General features: G+C 36.8%; 2 protein-coding genes across 4 annotated transcripts in view; one reads left to right on the forward strand and one right to left on the reverse strand.

Moving 5' to 3' along the window:
- LOC150108684 (transmembrane ascorbate-dependent reductase CYB561-like) overlaps positions 1-17,787 on the forward strand; it is a 200,119-nt gene extending 182,332 nt beyond the window's left edge. For 2 of the 3 annotated variants that reach the window (XM_090416150.1, XM_090416148.1), the window contains 2 exons: positions 6,651-6,850; positions 17,256-17,787. In XM_090416150.1, coding sequence (XP_090272276.1) covers positions 6,651-6,816 — 166 coding nt within the window. In that variant the 3' untranslated portion in view covers positions 6,817-6,850; positions 17,256-17,787. The remainder of the gene's footprint in view (positions 1-6,650; positions 6,851-17,255) is intronic. The other variant, XM_090416149.1, reaches the window with a different exon arrangement.
- A 2,482-nt stretch (positions 17,788-20,269) lies between these two features.
- The window catches only part of LOC150108685 (protein scarlet-like), a 243,350-nt gene continuing 236,836 nt past the window's right edge, over positions 20,270-26,783 (reverse strand). The window contains exon 11 of the mRNA XM_090390507.1: positions 20,270-20,329. Within this exon, the coding sequence (XP_090246633.1) occupies positions 20,270-20,329 (60 nt within the window). The remainder of the gene's footprint in view (positions 20,330-26,783) is intronic.

Raw genomic sequence — 26,783 nt, forward strand, 5'->3', positions numbered from 1 at the left:
GTCTTGACAAGTAACAGACTGATTTGGTGGAAAATTGTAGATAGGAAATTAATAATGATGTAATTTTTTTTCATGTAGTACTATCATATCCTGTACACCCCTTGAGGGTACATGGCAGGAATTTGATGATGATGATGATGATGATGATGAACCTTTTTTACTTAAATCTTGGTTTTAGTCATTCAATTCTTTTAAAATATATATATATATTTTTTTTTTTTTAATGATTTTATTTAATTTAATTATCACTAGAGGTCAGGCTAAGAAAAAGATTAATTAACAGCATAGATTAGATTTCATATACCAGTTCAGAGTGCAAGAGCATGTAGCATGGTTCCTTATACACATGTATCCTTGAGATGATGACCTCAATACAAGGGTCGAAACGTCAAATTGTTATTTTATTAATAATAAGTAAAATAATCATTTCAACACGTGTTTTGTGTCCCTAAATTCGGATATATGAATTTAGTCAGCGAATCTTGCAGACTTGTAGCAAATTTATTTAGAAGTATAACATCATCCACATAAAGCAAAGAGGTGAGATTAACACCTCCAATTTTGATATCAGGTTTATTATTATTATTCAGGCCTCTAAGGAGTCAAAAGATTCATTGAGGAAGGTCCTTCCTAGGAAACACAAGTCTATCAAGACTCATCGAGGGGAGGTCCCCCCCCCCTGCACCTGAGAAACACAGTCTATCATACCACTCCTTAAACTCATTGACGGTTTTCGCTCTCACCACTCTATCAGGCAATGCATTCCACGGTTCAACCACTCCTCATCCTGTTGCCCACAGTTCCCTTTCGTAACTTCCAGGGATGGCCCCTTGTCATCACTCCTTCCTGCTGTTCAAACAAGCAAAAGAACTTACCAGGGTCAACCATGTAACCACTTCTCAACAGTTTAAAAGTCTCAATCATATCATCTCTCATTCTTCTATCCACCAAACTCTGCAGTCCACATTCCCTCAGCCGATCCTCATAACAAACATTGCACAGTCCTGAAACTGTCTTTGTTATCCACCTTTGTACACTTTCCACAGTTAATTTATCCCCTTCAAATCCTGGGGACCAAATCTCAGAACAATAATCGAAGTGTAGTCTGATCAGGGTCTTATACATCGGTATGATAACTCTTTTATCTCTGCAGGTCAGCATCCTTCTCATTACTGCAGCAATCCTCTGTGTTTTCTTTACCACCTTTACAATATGTCCCTTGAATTTCAGGTTTCTATCAATCATCAACCCCAGATCTCTTGTCTCCCCTACTTCCTCCAGTATAGCTCCTCCAATAGAGTATGCAGCATCCCATCGACATGTCCCAAACATCAAGACCTTACATTTTGCTGCATTAAACCGACAACCCCATTCATTTACCCATCTATCTAGTTTATTCAAATCCTCTTGCAGGACTACCACATCTGCACTATTACTAATAACCCTTCCCAGCTTCACATCATCTGTAAACAACTGAATATCCCCGTGAATCCACTGACAAAGTTCTTGATATAAAGGTGAAACAATATAGGTCCCAGTACTGAGTGCTGTGGGACCCCACGTGTAACCCTCTGCCTCCTTGAAACTGCCCCCACAATACACAACTCTCTGATCCTATCGTACAGCCAATCCTGAATCCAGTTGACCAACCTGACATCCAAACCCATGTGCTGCAACTTAAATATCAGTTTATCATGTGGCACCCCTGTTAAATGCCTATGCTAAATCCAAGAAAATGACACTATATGCCTTTCCCCTCATCTACTGCTCTTGTAACTTTATTATAAAAGGCTAGCATATTACTAAAACAAGGGCATCCCCTCACAAATCTATATGTTTACTCTCACAGATGACATTACCCTCATCTACGTAATGTTGTATACGGTCCCTAACTAATTTCTCCAAGATCTTAACAACTACTGATGACACACAAACTGGCCTATAATTAGACACTTCCAGTCTGCTACCATCTTTATGCAATGGCACTATCTTACTTTCCTTCCATTCCCTGGGCACCTTTCCTGTAGCCAGTCTTTCATGGAAAAGTTCGTTAGCACTTTTTCTCAAAACTCGTGGTGAAATACCATCCAGTCCCACAGCTTTACTGACATCCAGAGTACTCGATATTTGGAACACGCTCCCCCCCCCCCCCCCCCCCCCCCCGCACCTCTAAACCTGAAACCTGCCCTATCTCTCTAGTATTAAAATTTACTCCTCCAGGATGAAATACACCAATAAAGTGTTCGTTGTACAATTCCACTATGTGCTCTGCATCAGCCACTCTATTCCCATTTTTATCCCAAAATGTCATTTTTCCACAATCATTTCTCCTTCTACTGACCACATAACTAAAAAATCCCCTAGGATTTTCTTTGGATCTTAGAGCCAATCTCTTCTCATATTCCAGTTTCACCTTCCTTATCATACTAGTCACTCTCCTGGCCTGTGTCTTATATTCCTCATAACAATTTGCTCTAATCAACAAGCTCTTAAACAAGAATTAAAATTATTAGCAACACATTTATAAATAATGGCTATAACAAAAATACTAGTAATAAAGTTCTTCATAAAACTGCATCAAAAAAGAATATAGATTACAGTAAAACCATAGCCATCTCATACATTAAAGGATTATCACAAAAAAATCAATAGAATTCTACACCATTATAATTTTAATGCCGCTTTTAAACCACCTATAAAATTAAAAAACATATTCAACTGCTCTAAGGATCCTCTCCTCCCATTGACACATCCTGGAGTTTATTGCATCTACTGCACCTGTAACTTACTTTATATTGGTGAAACTAGATGTACAACCCTTATAAAAAAAAAAAAAAAAACAATTTTGGTGAAGCAGGCCTCTCAAATCACTCTCTCAACACCCTACACCAAATTAATTGGAAAAGTACCTGCTCTTTGCATCACACAAAAACCTGGTATGAAAGAAAATTTAAAGAAGCCTGTGAAATTCTGATTAACCACCCTAATCTCAACAATAATAGTGGCCTAAAAATTCCAAGGATTGGATGGTACATATTCAGCCTACTTAGTATCTAGCATACTTTAAGACTAAGCAATTTACAGATTTTATTGAAAACTATTCCATACCAATTGGTTGAAATTTATATGTATAATCACAGTTTTTTTTTATTTTTTCATTTATATGTCTATTCTATATATAAAAAAAGATAAGCCGAAATTTGAAATGTTTTTATGTCATGTTTTTTGTCTTACCAGCCCTGAACTTGGGGGATTGGGTGCTGTAGGCACCAGGGGGGGCAAGTCCCCCCCAGTGTATATATATATATATATATATATATATATATATATATATATATATATATACAGGGTGTTCGGGATAAATTTGACATATTTATAATTAATTATATTTTTCCGTAAGTTACATGTATTAACACACACTTCTCTTCATTTAAAAGTTTGGACCCTTCTTCATTCATATACAAGATGTCAGAAAGGATGGATAGCTGGAACCCACCTGAATCATGGAAGAGAATAACTTGTATCATGATGATTCGTGCCCGCCATCAAAATAAGGATATTACGACTGCTGCCCAATGCTCCCTGAATACAGTAAAAACAATCAGGCATGAACTAGAGACTTGCAATTGTGACTACGAGGATGTAGCAAGAAGAAAGATCCCTAGCAGACGATCTGATTGCGTTCGTACAGCAGAATTCCTCGCAAATCTGCAGGAACAGGTGTTGAAGAACCCTGGCATTGGAATTCGGGCTTTGTTCGTGGAGTTGCTAACTGTAGTCAAGCCCTGGATAACAAGGGTAGCCAATGGTAGGCCGTATGTATGGCAGCAGGATTCGGCCCCTTGCCACACCTCTGGGAAAAGTCAAAAATGGTTGTCTGAAAATTTCTACGACTTCACCAGTCCAAATGTTTGGCCTCCAAACTCCCCAGACCTTAACCCCATGGATTATTTTGTATGGGGCGCAGTTGAAAAAGACACCAATCGCACTTCCAGTAATACAAAAGCCCAGTTAATGGATAAAATTAAAACAGTTTTTGCGGCCCTTCCCAGGGAGACTATAGCATCAGCTTGTTCGAGGTTCCGAAGCAGAATTGAAGCTGTGATCGATGTTAATGGTGGTTATTTTGAGTAAATCTTGTTGATAGTATTGTAATTAACTCTGCCTGTAATTTTTTTTGTCAATTCATTAAATTTAATAGATACAAAGAAGATTTTCTTTTTCCTTACGAAACTGTCAAATTTATCCCGAACACCCTGTATATATAAACATGTTTCTCTCCAGCCCCATTTAATTTTGTAACCTAATAGATAATAATAGGACTCTAGCTTTTTTATTATTATTATTACTACAGGTGACTCCAAGGAGTCCTTAGACTCATCGAGGGAGGCCCTAAACATCATACCCACTCAACTATTCGACATTCTCACAGTATCTATCATACCTTGCCTTGAACTCATTCACTGTCATAGCACCCACAACAGACCCTGGCAGCTTATTCCACTCATTTACCACTCTAAAAGTAAAGAACTCAGCTCTAACACCCTTACTAACCACACTCTTACCCAGCTTCCATAGATGTCCCCTAGTTCTCCCACCACCAGTCCTAATCTCAAAAATATCCTCTGAATTAATCCTATAGAAACCCTTTAGCAATTTGAATGTCTCAATCATATCTCCCCTTTTCCTTCTCCTGCGCTTTATACTAGCTTTGATGTAGTAAAGGTTTTTTTTTTTTTTTTCACCAGAGGTCAGGCCAGTAATTGTTGTAACAGTTGGTCAATAACTTTAGCAAACCATGTAGATTGTAGTGCAGCTTGTTTCTCTGTATTATATGTGTATGCTCCAGATGATGACCTTGATATGAAGGTCGAAACGTCGAATGTTCATTTTGTTCATATTAAACTAAAGTTTTGCTCTAACACGATAGTTGTCTCCATAATTTTCCATAATGTATGGAAATATGAATTTGACACTATTCTCTACAACAGTGTATCCCAGACTCACTACCCACATAACCCCCCTTTCAAAATTTTAGTGATACCAGTAGATCCCATTTCAAGTACAGGCAATTTGGGAGAAGTTAAAATAATATTTAATTCAAACAAGTTTATTTTTTTAAAACATTTTCATTATAATTTATTACAAATATACAGGGTGTTTGGGATAAATTTGACAGTTTCGTAAGGAAAAAGAAAATCTTCTTTGTATCTATTAAATTTAATGAATTGACAAAAAAACATTACAGGCAGAGTTAATTACAATACTATCAACAAGATTTACTCAAAATAACCACCATTAGCATCGATCACAGCTTCAATTCTGCTTCGGAACCTCAAACAAGCTGATGCTACAGTCTCCCTGGGAAGGGCCGCAAAAACTGTTTTAATTTTATCCATTAACTGGGCTTTTGTATTACTGGAAGTGCGATTGGTGTCTTTTTCAACTGCGCCCCATACAAAATAATCCATGGGGTTAAGGTCTGGGGAGTTTGGAGGCCAAACATTTGGACTGGTGAAGTCGTAGAAATTTTCAGACAACTATTTTTGACTTTTCCCAGAGGTGTGGCAAGGGGCCGAATCCTGCTGCCATACATACGGCCTACCATTGGCTACCCTTGTTATCCAGGGCTTGACTACAGTTAGCAACTCCACGAACAAAGCCCGAATTCCAATGCCAGGGTTCTTCAACACCTGTTCCTGCAGATTTGCGAGGAATTCTGCTGTACGAACGCAATCAGATCGTCTGCTAGGGATCTTTCTTCTTGCTACATCCTCGTAGTCACCATTGCAAGTCTCTAGTTCATGCCTGATTGTTTTTACTGTATTCAGGGAGCATTGGGCAGCAGTCGTAATATCCTTATTTTGATGGCGGGCACGAATCATCATGATACAAGTTATTCTCTTCCATGATTCAGGTGGGTTCCAGCTATCCATCCTTTCTGACATCTTGTATATGAATGAAGAAGGGTCCAAACTTTTAAATGAAGAGAAGTGTGTGTTAATACATGTAACTTACGGAAAAATATAATTAATTATAAATATGTCAAATTTATCCCGAACACCCTGTAGATGTATGCAAGGGTGGTGAAATAGTTGCTGAGGATTACAATTAAGACACGAATAATTCCCAACAAAAGTTAGTTCCAGCTGTGTGGTTTGAACTATTTGAATTTAAACTTTTTTTATTTTATTTTTTTATTATTTTGCACCTCCAGGGAGTCCAAAGACTCATCGAGGGAAAGCACCTGCTCTACAACTCTATCTCCACCACTCAATCATTTTTGATGCAAATAGTTCAAATCACATGGCTGGAAAGCACTCATGCCATCAACCAGACACAACCCTAACAGATTAGTCAATAATGCCAAGAGATACATTTTGTGTAAAATGACCATCAATTTTTTTGGTTATTGAAAAATTAGTTATAAGATAGGCCTGCACTTATCTGAGACAATAAAGTAAAAAAAAAATTAATCAAAATTTAAAAAAAAGTGCTCATACTCCCTAATGACCTTTTCACAAATACCTGCTGGTATGTGTACCACACCTTGATAAACACTGTCTTAATCAAAATAAAATATCCTAATCACTTAATTATTATAATTATATGTATATTACAATTTTTGATTAGAAATTTTTTATTTTTAGGGGTCCTCGCTATTCTGAACTACCAGATACAGCAGTTCTTGGTAATGTTTTGGGACTTGCACTGCTTGCATGGTGCTTACTTGTAGTGTGGCTTGTGACAAATCCTCATTACAAACGAAAACCACTGCCTGAAGAGATTGCTTTACAGCAGAGTCCAGTTAACTAAGATACAGAATGATTGTGTGGATTTCATTCACATGGTAATTAAATGTTGTATAATTCAAATTAAAAATTGTACTATATAGAATAAGTGAGAGCCTTTTTCTTATCAGTATTAAATTGCCCTTGTTTGGAATGTGCACATATTTACCATGTTTTTGATAAGATGGAAAAGATAAAAACTTATTTGAAATATGTTAAGTGCATGATTCATAAGTGTGTACTTTCAAGAATCATTTGGAGATTGTTTTTCTCACTGCTAGTGACATTATTATTTTCTTCAGCCCTCTCTGAAGTCAAAGATTCATCATGGGAGGCCCCACTATCTCTCTCACACATACACACTGCTCATCATACCATGTCTTAAATATATTCATATTATCTGCAGACACCACACTCTCAGACAGTGCATTCAATCATTTACCATTCTCTATGCAGAAAACCAACTTCTCACTCCATTGCTCACACCTTACTTTAGCAGCTTTCAGGGATGACCTCTTGTTCTTTCCTCATCCCCATCTCCTACCATTCTTTGAAAAACCTCTTTCTTAACACGTTCATTGCCAATCACGCAATATCGCGTGATGCGAGTTCTCACCGAGCGGCCGATCACGCATTATTGCGTGGATGTCGCTATCAAGTAAAAAAAATTTGGCCACCACACGAAATTCCAATTTTCAGCTTGGCAATGAATGTGTTAATCTGAAAAGAATCCCTACCAACTTTTGTCTCTATCATATCACCATTCCTTCTATCCACTAAACTATGTAAATTGCATCCTCAACCTTTCTCCATACTCTACATTTCAGAGACCAGAAATCACCTAAGTCAGTTGTCTCTGGACACTTTCCAATATCTGTTCATCCTTTTGAAAACCAGGTGACCAAATCTGTGCACAGTAGTCCATATTTGGCCAAATCAGGGCTTTATACAATGGAACCATAATCTCTATACTTCTATAGGTCAGTGACTTCTGTATCATTGCCAAAATTCATTGTGCTGCCCTCACAAATTTAGCAATGTGTCTGTTCTCTAGACTTTAGATCCCTATCCACCATCACCCCCAGATCTCTTATTTCCTCTGCCTCCTTCAATATATCCCCACTAATTTTATACTCTACATTCCAAATTGATAATCCCCCCCCCCATAATCAGGAGTAATTTTATAAAATTCTTATTAATGGATCTTGCAAATTTTTAGAAAATCATAAAGTAAGGATCCCTATTTTTTAATTTTAAATGGAAGTGAATTACATTTGTAGGCTTTCAGCAGTCTGCATGATTGTTCAGGTATCTGAAAAAATGGTTGATCAGACTGTCAGAGGTTTAACAGTAACTTGATTTTCTTTTCAATATCTTCATCCATTGGGAAATATCATCCCTACAGATGCCTCTTTGAAAGGGTGATTGAGAAAGCCAATGTGTTTTGGACTTGTTTTGTTATGCTACAATATATCTGACCTCTTGTGGTGGGTAGCAGTCAACAGTTTTGGCCAAAGGTGAATGCTTGTAAACTGTAAGTCTGTTAAACAGTCATGTTATTTGTTTCACCATATCCACTCCATGTGGTGTGGAATTGCCAAAATGACTCCACTGTTTAAAATGACTTCATATTTTCCCAAGATTGCTGTACCTGTTCATCTCCTACTTTTGTGAAGAGTGGTGGGAGATTGGGAAAGAACAAGTGGTCATCCTTGGAAGCTGTATGAAGTGTAAAGGCGTGTGAAGCAGGTTTTTGCATGAAGAGTTCTGAATGACTGGAATGCCTTGCATGTGGTGTCATGCAAGGCATTCCAGCAGAATGCATTGCATGAATTATTATTATTATTTAGGCCTTCAAGGAGTCAAAAGACTCATCTCGGGAGATCCTTCCTAGGAAACACAAGTCTATCAAGACTCAACGTAGGAGGTCTCTCTCAGAAAAGGAAATACAAAGTCTATCATACTTAAACTATATACTTGATCATTCTCGCTCTCACCACTCTATCAGATAATGCATTCCACGGTTCAACCACCCTCCATGCAAAGAAACCACTCCTCACTCTCTTGCTCAGTTTCTTTTCGTAACTTCCATGATGTTACGAAAGGCCCCTTGTCATCACTCCTTCCTGCTGTTCAACCAAGCAAAAGAACTCCCCAGTGTCAACCCTGTAACCACTTCTCAACAGTTTAAAAGTCTCAATCATATCACCTCTCCTTCTTCTATTCACCAAACTCTGCAGTCCACATTCCTTCAGCCGATCCTCATAATTAACATTGTACAGTGCTGAAACTGTCTTTGTTATCTGCCTCTGTACCCTTTCCACAGTTAATTTATCCCCTTCAAATCCTGGTACCAAATCTGAGAACAATAGTCTAAGTGTGGTTTGATCAGGGTCTTATATATCGGAATGATAACTCTTTTATCTCTGCAGGTCAGCATCCTTCTCGTTATTGCAGCAATCCTTTGTGTTACCTTCACCACCTTTGCAATATGTCCCTTGAATTTCAGGTTTCTATCAATCATCAACTCCAGTATATCTCCTGCAATAGAGTATGCAGCATCCCATCAATGTGTCCCAAACCTCAAGACCTTACATTTTGCTGCATTAAAGTGAAACCGCCATTCATTTGCCAATCTGTCTAGCTCATTCAAATCCTCTTGCATGACTACCACATCTGCACTATTACTAACCCTTCCCAGCTTCACATCATCTGCAAACAACTGAACATCTTCCTGCAGTCCACTAACAATTTCATCGATATAAATATTAAACAATATAGGTCCCAGTACTGAGCCCTGTGGTGCCAAAGAGGAGGAAATAAACTTTTTTTAAAGTGATTTTTTTATTGGAGGGGGAGATAGGGGCGCCAACTAAAGTTTTGCACGCAGGCGGCGGACACTACTGCCGCGCCCCTGAACCCTCTGCCTCCTTGAAACTTCCCCACCCTACACAACTCTCTGATACCTATTGGACAGCCAATCCTGAATCCAGTTGACCAACCTGACATCCAAACCCATGTGCTGCAATTTAAATATCAGCTTATCATGTGGCACTCTGTCAAATGCCTTCACTAAATCCAAGAAAATGGCAGTATATGCCTTTTCCTCATTTACTGCTCTTGTAACTTTATTATAAAATGCTAGCATATTACTAAAACGAGAGCGTCCCCTCACAAATCCATGTTGACTCTCACAGATAACATTGCCCTCATCTGCCCAATGTTGTCTACAGTCCCTAACTAATTTCTCCAAGATCTTAACAACTACTGATGACACACAAACTGACCTATAATTAGACACTTCCAGTCTGCTACCACCCTTATGCAATGGCACTATCTTACCTTCCTTCCATTCCCGAATTTTGAGAGAATGTGCTAAGGAAAAGTCAGGTCAAAGGAGCTGTCAGTTCCTTAGCACATTCTCTCAAAATTCGTGGTGAAATATCATCTGGTTCCACAGCTTTGATCCAGAGTACTCAGTAACATGTTCTCCTCCTGCAACTCTAACCTGCCCTATCCTTCTAGTATTAAAATTTACTCCTCCAGGATGAAATACACTAATAAAGTGTTCATTGCACAATTCCACTATGTCCTCTGCATCAGTCACTCTATTCCCACTTTTATCCCGCAGTGTCATTCTTTCACAATCATTTCTCCTCCTACTGGCCATTTGTATGGTAATTTTTCAAGTAGCTTTTCAATCTCATTAATTGCTATACTGAATTAGCTTCCTGTAGAGAATACCTCACCAAGGAATCAGCTTACAAACTGAAGATATCAAAATACTATCTCTCTTGCTCCCCATGTTTTATTTTAAAAAATAATAATCATAATAATAAAAATAGTTACTGAGAACCCATAATATATTAGTCAGTTTTAACGTACCTACCCTCTTCACTAATGTCTCCATTTATAGGATATATATTCTATTTTATAATTGCTTTCCTGATTGTAAAGCATTCTTCATTCTCCATCCTGTAAGCCTGTGGATTTAAATCCTTCTACAGTCCAGATGTTTACAAATGCATTAAAGTAGTAGATGATTTTCACCTGGTAAGACCACTGTCTTCTAACTGGATACATATTTTGTGGGTGGGAACAAATGAAATATAGTCGAAGTGACTCAGACTAGGTGCATTTCTTAACCATTTCATATAATCTAGCTTATCAACAAACAACATAAGCATATAAAATTAACAATTCTGAAATGGGAGAAAAATAATACTTTGATGACAGATAATGAGGGTATCAAGAAAAGTGTTATTTTTTTGATAGCCATTAATCAGGTAGGTTTGGTGATGTCTTGGTGGGGTAATCACAATGATGTGATAATTGCTCTTTGATTAGAAAAAGCTTGGATTTCAATCCTGTCTAGGACATAAAGAAACTGAACATGAAACTGAATTAATTGCTCTCATTCTGAGATGTCAAGGGGTTTCGTCCCAAAAAGTGGGATTTTTATCCTACAAAACAGACACACTATCCACAGCAATATAATTGACAAGCATAGTACTTTTACACTAGCCTTATAGCCTTGGTTGATTTGCTCATAATCCCAACTCATACTGATGGCTAATACATGCCAGTTTCCTTTTCATCATTCTAAACTACTGTTTCTCAATGAGGGTGAAAATTAGTTTTTAGTGAAAATGTTGTTGGTGATTTTTTTTTTTGCAAAGAAAATTAGTTTATGGTGTGAAGAATAACATTTTTCCATACCGTTTGTATTCATTAAAATGCAGTGTGAATAACAGATTTTCTGATTTGTTTTCTTTTGATGTGAGCCCATGGATGCTATAAGATTCAGCTAATTGAATTCAGTTAATCTCATGCTGAGAACTGAATTGAATTGAGAACTGATTTTAAAATAAAATGAAAAATGCAGCTATAACGTTGAAAAGTCTGCATGGTTAGCTTAGTGGCTATGCGCTTCACAACCATATGCCTGGGGAAGGAGTGTCCTAGGTTCGATTCCCATCAATGACGTGAGTAGTTTAAGGATCTTTCTCAGCCATAGCCAAGTTAGCCGGTCTTGGACATGGACAGCAGGGTTTTTTCCAGCAGTTTATCTGGTGGTTTTTTGTCCTGCAAGCAGGCATACCAGCCCATGAACACACAAGTTACAGTCATAGGATATAGTACGACAAGGAAGGCAATGGGAAACCACCTTGCTCATAATCATTTCCCTAGATGGTGGCATATATAGCTACCCCCAAACAGCCGTAAGGCTAAATACTATCAATCAAACTTTGAAAAAGGTGGAATGACTAATTTGTGAAGATTAAAGACAACTGAATTACTTTATCCAATAATGTGGTCTAAAATGGCTGAAGAATTTCTAAGTTTCCAACATCTGATGTGGTTGAAAGTGATTTTAGTTCAGTGAATAAAATCTTAAAGAAAGAACAAAACAGAATTGATGTATGTTCAAGAGGAAATATTAGAATTAAGCTAACATCAACATAAGCACCAAATCAACAGAAAAAAAGTTCTTTAGGGGTAATGATTTTTATCCCCACACCCTCATGGAGTCACTCTATTAATGGAAATAGAGACTAACCATTTGTTCATTAGTTTGCAACTGCAATATGTCTTTCCCTTCCATTTGTTCCATTCGTAGAACTACCCCAAGCAGATTTCTAAGACTATCATAATCGCCTGTCTTATAATTCTTCATAAATTCCTTTCTCTTTGATATTTCTTCATGTCTGTTCATTTTCCAAGTCAAGACTAAAAGCCGCGCTCACTAATCAGGCACAATGATGGCATCTTAGTTACAATCAGATCCTCTAATGCTAGAACAAAATCTGAAACTCTCAAATGTCATATTCCTTCTACAAAATGTTGTCTAGATTTTGATCCCTTCAGAATTCTAGAAATTATGTTTTCTTACTACGCTGTTTTCTCTTACCAATTTATACTACTGTAGTTAAAATCTCCCATAATGATTACTCATTTTTCCCTTACTAAACTGTCATATCTCCTTGCCCCTCACCCTCTTTGTTTCCTGGCCTGTAGCATCCCACTAAACATCCTGTCTGGCCCACCTCCACCTCACACCCTCAAAACCATTAGTACTGTTTTCCTCCAAATTCTAAACTCTGAGAGGACACAACTCCACTTATCATAAGTACTAATTCTCACCTCATTTATTATTATTATTATTATTATTATTATTAAACAAGACCTCATGGAGTCAAAGACTCATCTAGGAGGTCCTTTTATCTCACACACATCTCATCATACCGGGTCTTAAACACATTCAAACTCCTTGCAGACACCACACTCTCAGGCAAGGCATTCCAATCATTCACAACTCTGCACGAAAAAAACCTGCCTCTCACTCCCCTACTCACACCCTCTTTATACAGTTTCCAGGGATGACCTCTGGTTCTCCCCTGATCTCCCACTATTCGCTGTAGAACTTCTCCACCATTGATCCTATAGCAACCCCTTACCAACTTGTAGGTCTCTATCATATCTCCCCTCTTCCTTCTCTCCACTAGTCTCTGCAAATTACATCTTTTCAATCTTTCCTCATACTCGACATTCCAGAGGTCAGAAACTACCTTAGTCAGTCGCCTTTGGACCCTTTCCAACATCTCCTCATCCTTCTGAAAACCAGGTGACCAAATCTGGGCACAATAGTCCATGTGTGGCCTAATCAAAGCCTTATACAATGGAACAAGAATCTCCCTACTTCTACACGTCAGTGTCCTCCTCATCATTCCCAGAAGTCTTTGTGTTGTCTTCACAATTTTGGCGATGTGACCCCTAAATTTTAGATCTTTATCCACTATCACTCCCAGATCTCTTATTTCCTCTACTTCCAACAATATATTCTTACCAAGCATAAATTCTGCATCCCATCTTTGTTTTCCAAATTTTAAAACCTTACATTTTGCAACATTGAACTCACACCCCCATTTGCTTGCCCAATCACTCAATTTATTCAAGTCTTCTTGCAAGGCCACAACATCTTCACTACTCTTTATGGTTCTTCCCAACTTTGCATCATCTGCAAACAACTAAATATCTCCATCCAAATCTTCGCCAATATCATTAATATACAAGTTAAATAGTAATGGCCCTAAAACAGATCCCTTTCCTTTTCTTTTCCTTTTTTTTTTTCCTTTCCTTTTCTCCTTTTGCCTTTCCTTTTCTCCTGAAATATAGTATATTCTTCGAAATCAAATTGCCATCATCTGGAAACAACATATAATATATGTGCATGGAGGCACTATACTAGGTAATGAGGCTGAAGCATGTGAGCTGAGAGTAAGCCTGATGACCTAAATAGCACCCCATGTGAACTAAATTAGCATCCTTGGCTGTTGGACTGAAGTACTTCTTGAGTTTTCACAAACCATTGAGGTTCTTTAGCTGCCTCACTTGGACTTCTCAACCATCTCCCCCCCAAGGATAAGGTGGTTAGCCCTGTGCCTTCCAAGTGTCCTATGTCTGTAGATGCGTGTGTTCACAGGGCCAGTTTGCCTGTTCTTGGATATGAAAAAACCCGAGTTGTCAAAAAATCCCTACCTCTGTATGAGACTGGCTAACTCACCTTTAGTCAAAAGAGACCAGATAAGGTTCCTCACATCATGGATGGGAATTGAACTTGGGTATTTTGGATGAAAGAGCTTCATTTATACTGACTAAGCTACTACAGAGGCTCTCAGTACAGAGTTGGACTGAAGTACAGAGGATGAAAACTTCCCAAATTTGGGGCAGTTTCATGCAGTCAAATTTGTTGAGGTTAGGGTAATTTCTTAAGGCAGAAGCAGATTCAAGGATAAGAATTTTTGTGAAACTCAAGAGGTACTTTAGTCCAACAGCCAAGGATGCTAATTTAGTTCTCATGGGGTGCTATTTATATTTGCTGCAATGGAGTAGGGTAGCATTCTTCCAGTATATCCTATGGTGGGTGTCCAAAGCATGATCAGCAAGTCCTGAGTGTTGTAGTTGTGGAAACGGATAGTCTTTATGTACAGCAATTCTAATTTCTCTGTTCTGCAGGTTTTGGCCATAGTAGGATAGTTTACCCCAAGCAGATTTCTGGTCTGGGGACTGTGACTGGTCTTTGGTCTAGCAGAATAAAGATGCAAATTTTTTATATGGTCCCTATGTGGGTTGAAGGTCATATGGTTTTCAGATTTTAGTTAATTTTTCAGATGTCTTGTATATAAGAGAATGGCAATAGCTTTAGTGTAGTCTCTGTTCTGGAGAGAGAGAGCGGTGGTGGTTTGGGGGTTTTAATATTTTTTTGGATACGGTGGGAATTTGTAGCTGTTGGCTAAGAAGGTTCTGTGAATATGGTCAAGTTCTATGGAGAGGGCACTGTTATATGAACTAATTAATTTGCGGGGGGGGGGGGGGAATGTTGACTATTTTGTAAGTGTATCTACCAGTGTGTGTGTGTGAGAGAGTTTTCTGTAAACAGAGAATGCCAGAGATCCATCAGGCTGGTGTGTAATTAAAGTGCGTAGAAGGGGAGACTTATTTTCTTTTTCTCATGTGAACTGGATCCTGGGATGTTGCTTGTTTAGATGTGTTAAAAATATATTTAGTACATCCAGGACATAATATATAACTTGGTTATCTCCGTTCATTAGGATATTCTTCAATAACCAAGTAATTCCAATGACCTGTTTTAGCCATTTTTACAATATGCCCTCTAAACTTCAACTACCTATCCATTAACACCCCCAAATCTTTGGCTTCATCAATATCCTGGAGTGCAGTTCCATCAATATGGTACACAATTGGTAATCTTTTCATTCCAGAATGCATGACCTTACACTTTGAAACATTAAACTGACATCCATTTTCCTTTGCCCATACTGCCAGTCTATTTAAATCATCCTGCGAAATTTTAACATAATCTTTATTGACTACTGCTTTACCCAGTTTTGCATCATCTGCAAATAACTGAATAGTTCCTCTCACATCATTTCTTCTGTTGTACTATATACAATTTAAATAGAGTGGCCCAAAGACAGAGCTCTGCAGCATATTACTAGTCACAGGCCTTCTACCAGACTTGACTCATGTATAAACTGTTTGGTATCTCTCCATTAGCCACCTTCTTATCCATTTCACCAACTTTATATCTATCATGTTTTGCAATTTCTCGATAAGAATTCTATGTGGTAGAATTTAATATTATAGTAACATATCTGCATTGTAATAAGTTTTGTTAATTAATGTTCCACTATTATAGTAAATTAAATATTATAATTAGACATTAAAATGTTATACTGACATTTAACTAGGAGAAGATTTCAATCAGAAGAAAACATGTATGCATCTGCTTTTGTGCAGTCATAAGCCTTTTGTAAACTCTACAGTATCATCATAAACCTATTACCTTTATCCAACTCAGCTTTCACTGTATTATAAATGGTGAGTAAGTTACTGAGGCATGACCTGCCCCTCAAAAAATTATATTGCCCCCCCACCCCATGTAGTATTTAATTCCTGTTTATTCATTCCTGTATTTTGCTCTTAACTGACTTTTCCAGTGCCTTGACTACATCCTGAGATGCTGATCAGTCAGTAATTTGCTACTGCAGTCTTGGAACCTCCTTCATGTAATGGATCAGTTTTCTCCTCTTTCCACTCCCTTGGGACCAATTCAGAGCTGAGACTTAAACAATGCTGTCAAAGGCACTGCCAAATTCCTAGCACCTTCTCGTAAAACTTTAGTTAGTGTGCCATCTAATTCCATAGCTGTATTCACATCAAGGTTCTGAAATATCGTATGCACCTTCAGCTCATCTACCTCTATTTCGATATAAGCCCTTCCTCTCTTGTTACTGCAATATTTCCACCTTTTGTATTCTTGAAAATTGTTCACTTAGTAATTCAACTATTTCATCCATTTTGTTTACTTTCCTACCATAGAGATTCCATTTTCCATATAACTTCAACTGTTACATTGATTATGATCCATAACATGTGAATCAAAATATTTGTAGTTAACTAAAATAAAGAGCCAAAAGGCTTCATTTCGGCAATGCAAAATTATATAAATCAAGTGGATATTAAATCTAACATTATTTCAAAACCAAATACAGAAACTATAAATGTTTGTCTGACTAGGGCAACTCGTAAATGCTGGCAAGTGTATTCCCATAAGCTCTCTGGTCAAATTTCATACGAATCTTTTATAGTTTCTGTATTCGGCTTTGAAATAATGCTGGATTTAATATCCACTTGATTTATAGTATTTGTAGTTAATATTTTTTAATTAAATAATTTTTCAACTGTGTGTAACTTTAGCAGAAGTTTGTTATAAACTTTGTATAAATCAGATATACAAAATTATTATTATCATCATAACAAACCTCCATTATAGTAGTAGCATATCTGCATTGTAATAAGTTTTGTTAATTAATGTTCCACTATTATAGTAAATTAAATATTATAATTAGACATTAAAATGTTATACTGACATTTAACTAGGGGATGATTTCTATTACAGAAGAAGACATGTATGTATCTGCTTTTGTGCTGTCCCAGTATTCAAATACATTACCCCAGTGCAAAGTATCATGTAGTGATATATTAATATTCATCATATTCTACAGGGAAAAGCATTATATTTCCTGTTAAGTCTGTACATGGATTAAGATTTAGACTTAAAAAAAAAAAATGCACATAATTATATACCCTGAAGAATATTTTGAAAACTACTTCTAAGATTTATAAACAGGTATGTATAATAATGTGGACATTTGAAAAAGGATATATAAAAGTGTGTGTGAATAATTAATTTGCAACACTTCTTGAGATGTTTATCCTTATGCAGATGTTTCTTGCCCTGTTTAAACAATTTAATCATTTATAGTGTCAATTTTCTGAGTTTGTCATACATAATAACAAGCAAAGCAAAATGTAAATTGTAATTTTGTTGTACTTACTGAACTGATTTTAATGTTGTATTTTTGTGATAATTTTTTAACAATAAATTCATGTATATGTAACTACTAATGTATTACTGCACTGTCTCCTTTATTATCATTGGATAATACATTATCAAAAATTGATAGAAAAAGCATATTTATATAGATGACAGACTGATTTCTTACAGTATATGTGCATATAAATGTTTACTCTAAGCATCCATGTGCATGCATGCGCAAGCGCGCGCGCACACACACACAGTGGTTGAAGTGGGAATGAAGAATTAAAAACAAGCCATTCACGTTGATTCTCCTCATGATAATGAACATTTAGAGACCATATAAAATAAATCGTTTCACTGGAAATTTTCTACAGTAAATTTCTTTTGGGATAGCACTGTGCCTATGGGACATTGATCAGGAATTTTTCAATGTTTATAGTGAATGAATTTGTTACAATATTTCATGTAGTGAGTCAGTTAGAACAGCGCTTCCCAAACTGTGGGCCGCGGCCCCCTTGGGGGCCGTAGGTTTTGTTGAGGGGGGCCGTGAAATAATGAAAACAAAGTTAAAATGTTTTAAGACTAAGTAGATTTTTTTTATTTTAAAAGAAACATATTTAACTTTTATTATTTATTATTTCTTTTTTGTTATTTTTTATATTTTAATGCAAAAATTCACACATTGGTGTTGGTTCACAAACTTTGCTTCCTGCGTATTTTGGCACTTAATGAATATTAGTAAATATTGTTTATTCATATGTTTTATTTCAAAGCAGTGGTTAATTGTATTTACTTCGAATGCTCTCCAGGGAAGCACCAAATCTTCCTGTCCCTTTCATCACGCGTTCATAATCAGGGACTGTTGATATTGACTTTATATACATATCAAAACTCGTTTTATATTATCACTGTCATCTGAGCTAGTTTTCTGTTACCAATAAAAGTTTCGCATATACTTCACACATGAAAAAAAGCTTAAACAAGTTCATGTGGGGAGATAGTAACTCCCTTGCAGTGGTAAACAACACCCCTCCCTAACAACCACTATACTGCAGAGGCAATAAAAACAAGTGCTTTTATTATGCCAGTGAATAAGGTATGAGGAGTCTGTGTAACATATTTCTCAACAAATAGTGCAATTAGAGACAACTGGGATAAAAACACACTAATTAATGAATCACATGTCCCCTCATACAGAAACTATGTTGTATAGACTGAAACAAAACCATATGTTGCATGGGCAAACACGGTATATAACTAAAAACTATTGTTATTAATTAGATGTGTGCGAGTTCGATTTCCCAAGGCAGCAATAAAATTCAACCGAACGTGTTAAAATTCGTAAAAGTGTTAAAACTAAGTAATATATATATATAATGAATGTTATGGCAGTTTCACATATGGAATTCGGTTGAAGAGAGTTAGCATTTCAACTCAATTGTCAGCTATGCTTTTATCATTCGGTTGCACAATCTTTTGTTAATACCGCACCAATCACATGCACATCTTAATAACTTGCCTTTGGCGTCTGTTTCGCGTTAGGCTTAATTACCATAAAGGGAGAAAAGTCACAAAAGAGAAAAATGTTCCTGGTCTGGTCCGGGAATTCCCTTATTCAGGTAATATTCACTAATTTCATGTTATCAGTCCATGGCGTGCCAGTATCAGTAAGTGGTGATATTATTTGATCTATTCTACGTTAAAAAATTTAACCCTGAGATGGATAAGTGGCTGATAAAAAATAAAAAAAAAATCCTGCGAACAATCAGAAGAAGCAGAAACAGATTCAAAAAAAAAAAAAAAAAGGACAGTGTTTCTTATTTTACCAGAACAGCCCACATCGTCTTCAGAACCAAACGGTAAGAGGCAAAAAATGTAATATATGCATTTGATTTTTGCAATATTTGCTGTGTATGTTTTGTATTGAATATAAATACAATAAATATTATAATAATATATGTCTCTATTAAGATTTTTTTTCGAGGGGGGGGCGTGAAAGGAGGCGTGAAAGGGGGCCCTGACATCTAGAAGTTTGGGAAACACTGAGTTAGGAGAGTCTGTCCAGAAATGTGATTATTACTCTATATGTTTCAATAATTTTTAATTGGGAGACACTTTTAGCTTATTAATGGCATTGTTGCTATTATTTTCTCATATCATTTTTATAACTACGCCTTAATAAAGCAAACAAACCTAAAACAAGAAATACCACATATAAAGCTGCCAAGAAGAAAATGTTCCAGTACAGATTTTCCTGTAAAAAAAAAAAAAAATATATATATATATATATATATATATATATATAGACCGACAGACAGATATAGGGGTGTGTGTGTATATAGATAAACAGATATTACATTATAAATATGATTTTTATACAAAACAGACAGGGTTATTAAAATTCAGTAAATGAACACTGAATAACCATTTTCTAAGGAACAATTCCCCATTTTCCTAACTGGTGAGGTGTTCTTAATAAAGTGACCACTCTGTGTGTGTTAATATCACTTGCTCGATTTAGTTAGGAATGGGAATACAAATTTATGTGAAGTAACTTTTTTGTATGTGCATCTTACTCATAATTTAAAACTAAATATAAACCCTGTTTTTCTAGCAACTGTGCTAAAATAATCTAAAAGTAAAAAATTCAGTATATGCCTAATGACTCGTCAAAAACTCCAGCCTCTTACTTAATGTTTGTAACAAGTGCAAAAAAAAGTCAAGAAATCCAAAGTAGACTTTGTAAATTACAGATGCCAAGAAAATTCTTGATTTCATCCTTTATCCGAGTATAAGCAAACAAAATTTGCACATGAAGTCACTTCATCATTATTATTATTATTACATAACACCTCTAGGAAGTCCAAAGACTCATCGAGGGATGGTACCTACTCTACAACTCTCCGTCTCCACCAACCACACTACTTTCATCATCTACACCAGTGCTGTCTACCACTGACCACCTCCACTAGTATTTTCACAGACAAACCCACCCGCAAACATCCATGCCCACAGCCTTTTGGCTGGAGACCAGATACGTTAACCACCCAGCCAACCAGACCAGCAAATAGCTCATGATTGAGCTATTTGTATATAGAGACTAGTTAACAATCTCACATCAATTGCTTTAGTATCCCATAATGCAATGCACATATCCTTATGATATGTGGACATGTATAATACTATGCATTATGCAAAAGACCACTACACAGACCGGTTTCGACCTTTATTGAGGTTTCATCAGTAGCAGCCTATGACTTCTGCATTACTTCTGGGTCTGGCTTCCTTTATTATATTATTTAATAATAAAGACCATGCCTCATTCTTCATTTCTGATAATATTCTGTTTGACAACCTGGATCAGGTTTCTCTTATGTTAACTCTTCTAATCTAACCTCTTTTGGCATAAATGCATTGTGTCCATTTGCCTGTTCAGGCTCCAAAAAGCTTCTCATTCTTTTTTGTTTGTTTGTTTCAAACAGTATTTCTCTCTTGCACAACTCGCACTTTACTTTCATACTTATAACCAGTGCTTTTATTTCTGGCAGTATGCAACGGTATGCAGTACCGGCACCTTTTTTCTTAAGTTTTTAAAAATTTGCGATTTATTGACAGCAAAATGTATTATAAATATTCCAGTAGATGGTAGTGTGTTCATGAATTGAATTTTCAGTTTTGATTACTCATAAGTTGGTACCCTGCTTTCCTGTTTCATAGGTTGGTACGCAACCAGAAACATGAAATTATGTTCACTTCCGATTGCTTCCAATATCAATTTATCAGTTCTATATTCACTCTGCAACAGGCAGGTGTTCACATGAGTTTTGAATTAATCTTAGACAAATCGGACAAATCATTGTTCAAAATGAGTAAAATAAGTAGCTACTTTATGCCAATGAGTAAAAAAAAGGAAGGCCGAAGAAGCAGAAATTGTTGAATCTACTTGTGATCCTGTGAAACAGAAAACTAGCCCAAAAAATACACTTGAAGAGGATCATAAAACTAAGACTGAAGATCCACATGGTCAAAAGGAAGCAAATTCTGATAACGATTGGCCCAAATGTTGGACATTTTTGCAGAAAAATGACTTCTGCGAGAGAAACGAGTGGCTGTATGTCAAGAATAAAATGTTGGGCTGTAAAGTGTGTCGTGATGTCGGAAGTCTTGCTGTTGATAAACACATGGGAATGAAAATTTTAGCAGAGTGGGCAAATGGTAAAATCAGTCATTTTGGAGAATCTCGCAAACAACAGTTAATGTCAATAAGAAAAAAGATTTATGATCATCAGGAGAGTGCAGCACACAAAGCGTGCCAAAAAATAAAATCTGAAGCAAAAAATGAAACATTAGAAAAAGTTTTCCTAAATACTTTGTCTCATAATAAAGACGTAACAGGAAAAGTGTTTCTATCCACTTACAAAGTTGCGAGGAGAAATCCATCATTTAACAACTTTGAAGACGAAATAGATTTACAGGAACTTAATAGCCTAGGCATGGGATATATTCTTCATTCTGCAAATGCTTGCATTAACATTGTGAGCCATATCACAAATGAAATGAGAAAAACATTAATAGACAATATAGTGAACTCCACGAACAAAACATCGTTACTTATTGATGAATTGACAACTGTGAGTAACACAACAAACAACATTGATTGTTATTGTTCGTGTAGTTCTTCCTGAACTTTTGGCTCCTGTGAGACTTTTCCTTGATTTGATTGAATTATCAGATATAATGCTAGAGGAATTCTAAACTCTTTAGTCATCTTGAGTGTTTAGGATTATCTGAAGATTACTTAAAGGAGTATTTATTGTCTGTAACTTGTGATGGTGCAGCCATGTTGTTTGGTGTGCGTAATGATGTGAGGAAGCTAATGCAAGAGAAGTTTCCTAGTGTTATTTTCTGGCATTATGCTAGCCATCCGCTTGAATTGTGTTAGTAACACAGTGAACAATGTGGCAGGAGTGAATCGCTTTAAGAGTTTCATGGACAAACTTTATGTGACTTATCATACTTCACCTAAGAATGCTAGGAAACTACAGGAAGGTGCAGGGACTCTAGAACGAAGTTCTAGAGTCCCTGCACCTTCCTGTAGTTCCCTACACTTAGTGCTTAAAATTAGCAGAATTTTAAGCACTTGCTGGGTTGCATCTAGCTTTCGCACTATTTCTGCAGTGTGGCAAGACTTTGAGCCCTCGTCCATCACTTTCTGGAGGCAAAAGAAGACAGCAGAAGAAACAAAACAGATCTCTTTCTTTATGAGGGCCTTTTAAGAAAAATAACGTCAGGTGTGTTTGTTCATGATTTGGGCCTTATGTGGGATGCTGTCCAAGAACTTAGTGAACTAAGTCTAGATTTACAAGAGAGAAATATTGACTTGTAAAAGCAGACAGGAAGATAAAGAACACAGTTCAACTTTTTGATGAAAGAATTGAAAATCCTGGTTCATACTACAGTATTTCTCTTCAAAGTCAGAAGAACATGAAGTTCAAAGGGATTGAGCTCCACAAAAATGAAAGACACAGTCCTTCAATAAGTTCATCTGATTTCAATAAAAGTCTGAAAGAAGCTGTTGGAAAGCATCTGCTTGAAGGAGATGATGCTGATTTGCCTGAATGTGCTAAGATTTTAGATACCAAATATTGGCCAGAAAATCATGGGAATCATCTGACATTTGGTGAAGCTGAAATTAAAAAGTTAGCATGCAAATTTCGCTAAAATGAAAGAGAAGCAGTTCGTGCATTCTGTAAATATCGTCAAGAAAATAAAGTCCCGGACATACTACTTCCTCTAAAGCACATTTTGGGCACAGTTGCAATATCTTCCAGTGTATGTGAAATGGGTTTTTCTCATTTTACATACTTCTGCTCTGATGTTTATCAGGATAGTAGGACCTCCTCTCGCTCAGTTGAACCCTAGCAAATATGTGGACTCATGGCTGCTCCGAGGTCGTCATTCTGCAGTTGATACCAAAAGCAAGAAGCGATCTAGAGACAACGAGGGTATATTGGAGGATAATATGTTAAAAGTGTGGAAGTTGCTGTAATAACATCTTCATGGTGAGTACCGGCGCCTTTTTTCCCAGAAAAAAAGCACTGTGGAATACTATGTGATTTCTTTATCCTAAACAGCATGACCTTACACTTGGCCACTTTAAACTGGCAGCTGTTATCCTTTGTCCATGCCACCATTCTATTTGTCAAATTCGACAAGACGTTAAACCTGGAAGGAAGCTTGGTCACGGATGTCGCTGGTTGGAAAAGGGAGGCTCCCTGTTTCACAAGAAACCACAGGATTGGAACTTGGAATGTTAGAAGTATGAACCAAGGTAAGATGGAAATGGAGCGCAAGAAGCTGGATATATTGGGAATAAGTGAACTTAGACGACAGGAATGGGTTATTTTCAGTCAGGGGACTATATGGTGTATTACTTAGGACATGAGACAAGTCAAAAAAATTGAGTATCTTTCTTACTCAAGAAAAAAGATGGCTAGGTATGTATTGGGTTAATCCAGTGAGTGACAGAATCATTTCTCTCAGAGTGAGTGGACATCCAATGAATATAACCATCATTCAGGTTTATGCACCTACTACAGAGGCATCAGAAGAAGACAATGAAGATTTTTATGGCAAGTTACAAGAAGTGCAGCACCAAAGCGAGATTTATGGCTACTTATTGGAGATTGGAATGCAAAAGTGGGAGAGACTGAGGAACAAGGAATAACAGGTCATTTTGGTTTAGGTATTCGTAACACTGCAGGAAAGAGACTAGTTGAGTTTTGTGCAGAGAATTCTTTGTTTGTTGCTAACACCTGCTTTAAACAGCACAAAAGAAGATTGTACACATGAATATCACCTGATGGACAATACAGAAATTAAATTGACTATATACTTGGACAAAGAAGATGGAGAAGTGCAATTCAGTCTGTCAAGACTTTTCCCAGGTGCAGACTGTGGAACAGACCATGAGTTATTAGTGGCTATGATACGTGTGAAATTATGGAAACTGAAAACAACACAAATGTCGATCAGATATGATCTTGGAAATATACCAGCTGAATACAATATTAGCATACAGAACAGATTCAACACACTCAATTTGTGTGAAAGAGAACCAGATGAACTATGGGAAGAGATTAAAGATATAATTAAAACAGAAGCAAAGAAGAATATTCCAACAGTTTGTAAGAAGTCCAAATGGCTGTCAGAAGATGCCACCAAAACTGCTCAGGAAAGGAGGAAAATGAAGTTCACAGGAAAGTACAGCATTAAATGCAGAGTTTCAATGACAAGCCAGAAGAGACAAGAAAATATACTTTAACAAGGAATGCCAACAAATAGAAGACCAAAACAAGAAAGGAAAAACGAGATCTTTTCAAAAAGATCGGAGAACTAACAGGGAAGTTTAGTGCCAAGGTGACAATATTGAAAAGTAAACACAAAGGATATCTTAGAGAAGCTGCAGACATCAAAGAAAGATGGAAAGAGTATACAGAAGCCCTTTACAGAAAGGACTCCAAAATTACTGAGAAATTTGAAGAGCAGGATTATACACAGGAGCCAGTACCACTGGAGAGTGAAGTGAGGTGAGCAGTGCAACAGCTATCCAGTAAGAAAGCACCAGGAGGAGATGGAATACCCATTGAGCTGCTCAAAGCCCTGGGAGAAGAGGCAGTTGAAATTTTAACAGCTCTATGTCAGCGAATTTGGATAACAACTACATGGCTTAGGGAATGAAAAAAAATCAGTTTATATACCTTTATTGAAGAAAGGCAATGCAAAAGAGTGCGAAAATTACAAAACTAGAGCACTAATTTCTCATGCAAGTAAAGTCTTAAGATCGTTCAGAAAAGACTGGAACCATTCATATGGAGAGAAAAATGGCAGATGAACAGACAGGATTTCGAAAAGGCATAGGAGCAAGAGATCAAATCACCAATGTGAGATGGATAATAGAAAGAGCACAGGAATATCAAAAGAATGTCTACTTTTGTTTCCTTGACTATAGCAAGGCTTTTGACTGTAGATCATGTGAAACTGTGGAATATGTTAAGAACAATGGGAGTCCTAAAGCATTTCATTATCCTTCTGAGGAATCTTTATTATGAACAAGAAGCTACTGTTCGAACAGATCTTGGAGAAACTGAGTATTTCACAATAGGTAAAGGGGTGCGACAAGAATGTATTTTATCTCCGTACCTGTTTAACTTGTACAGTGAATACATTTTAAGGATGGCAGGGCTGGAGGAGTTGGAATTAAAATTGGTGGAAAAAATATTAATAATTTGAGGTATGCAGATGATACCACCTTGCTAGCGAAATGCAAAGAAGATTTGGAGGAACTTATTATGAAAGTTAAAGAAGAAAGTGCTAAATATGGTCGTAAACTTAACCTCAAAAAACAAAAGTTATGACAACATGTGAACTTAATGATTTTGAAGTAGATGGGGAGAAAATGGAAGCAGTTAACAATTTTGTGCTCCTAGGATCCCGAATTGATAAAGATGGTCATTGTACTGAAGAAGTTAGAAGAGGATTCTTACTTGGAAAGAAAGCAATGACAAATTTAAGCAAGATCTTTAAAGATAAAGATATTAGCCTCGTAACAAAAATCGGAATCGTGAAAGCAATGGTATTCCCTGTGGTACTCTATGGATGTGAAAGTTGGACCCTGAGAAAGAGTGAAAGAAGGAAGATAGATGCATTTGAATTATGGGTTTGGAGATGCTTACTAAGAATACCATGGACTGAAAAGCAAACCAATAAATCAGTGAGAGACAGAATAAAGCCAGATTGCTCCCTCGAAGCTATGATCATCAAGCAAATAGTGTCATACTTCAGACATATTATGCGAGCAAATGACAGTCTGGAGAAGATGATGATGTTTGCTAAATTTGATGGAAGCAGGAAAAGAGGAAGACCAAGAATTAGGTGGGTGGATGGAGTTAAAGAAGCAACTGGAGTGCACTTGGAAATTCTGAAAGACATGGTCTGGGACAGATCTGAATGGAGAATGTGATGTATGTTCATAGGATCACCAGGAGCCGAAAATGACTCGATGGAACATAACAATCTGGAAAAAG

Source organism: Typopeltis vanoorti, chromosome 3, assembly GCF_054136105.1.
Source record: "Typopeltis vanoorti isolate ZY-2024b chromosome 3, IOZ_Tvanoo_1.0, whole genome shotgun sequence".
NCBI classification, from domain to species: domain Eukaryota; kingdom Metazoa; phylum Arthropoda; class Arachnida; order Uropygi; family Thelyphonidae; genus Typopeltis; species Typopeltis vanoorti.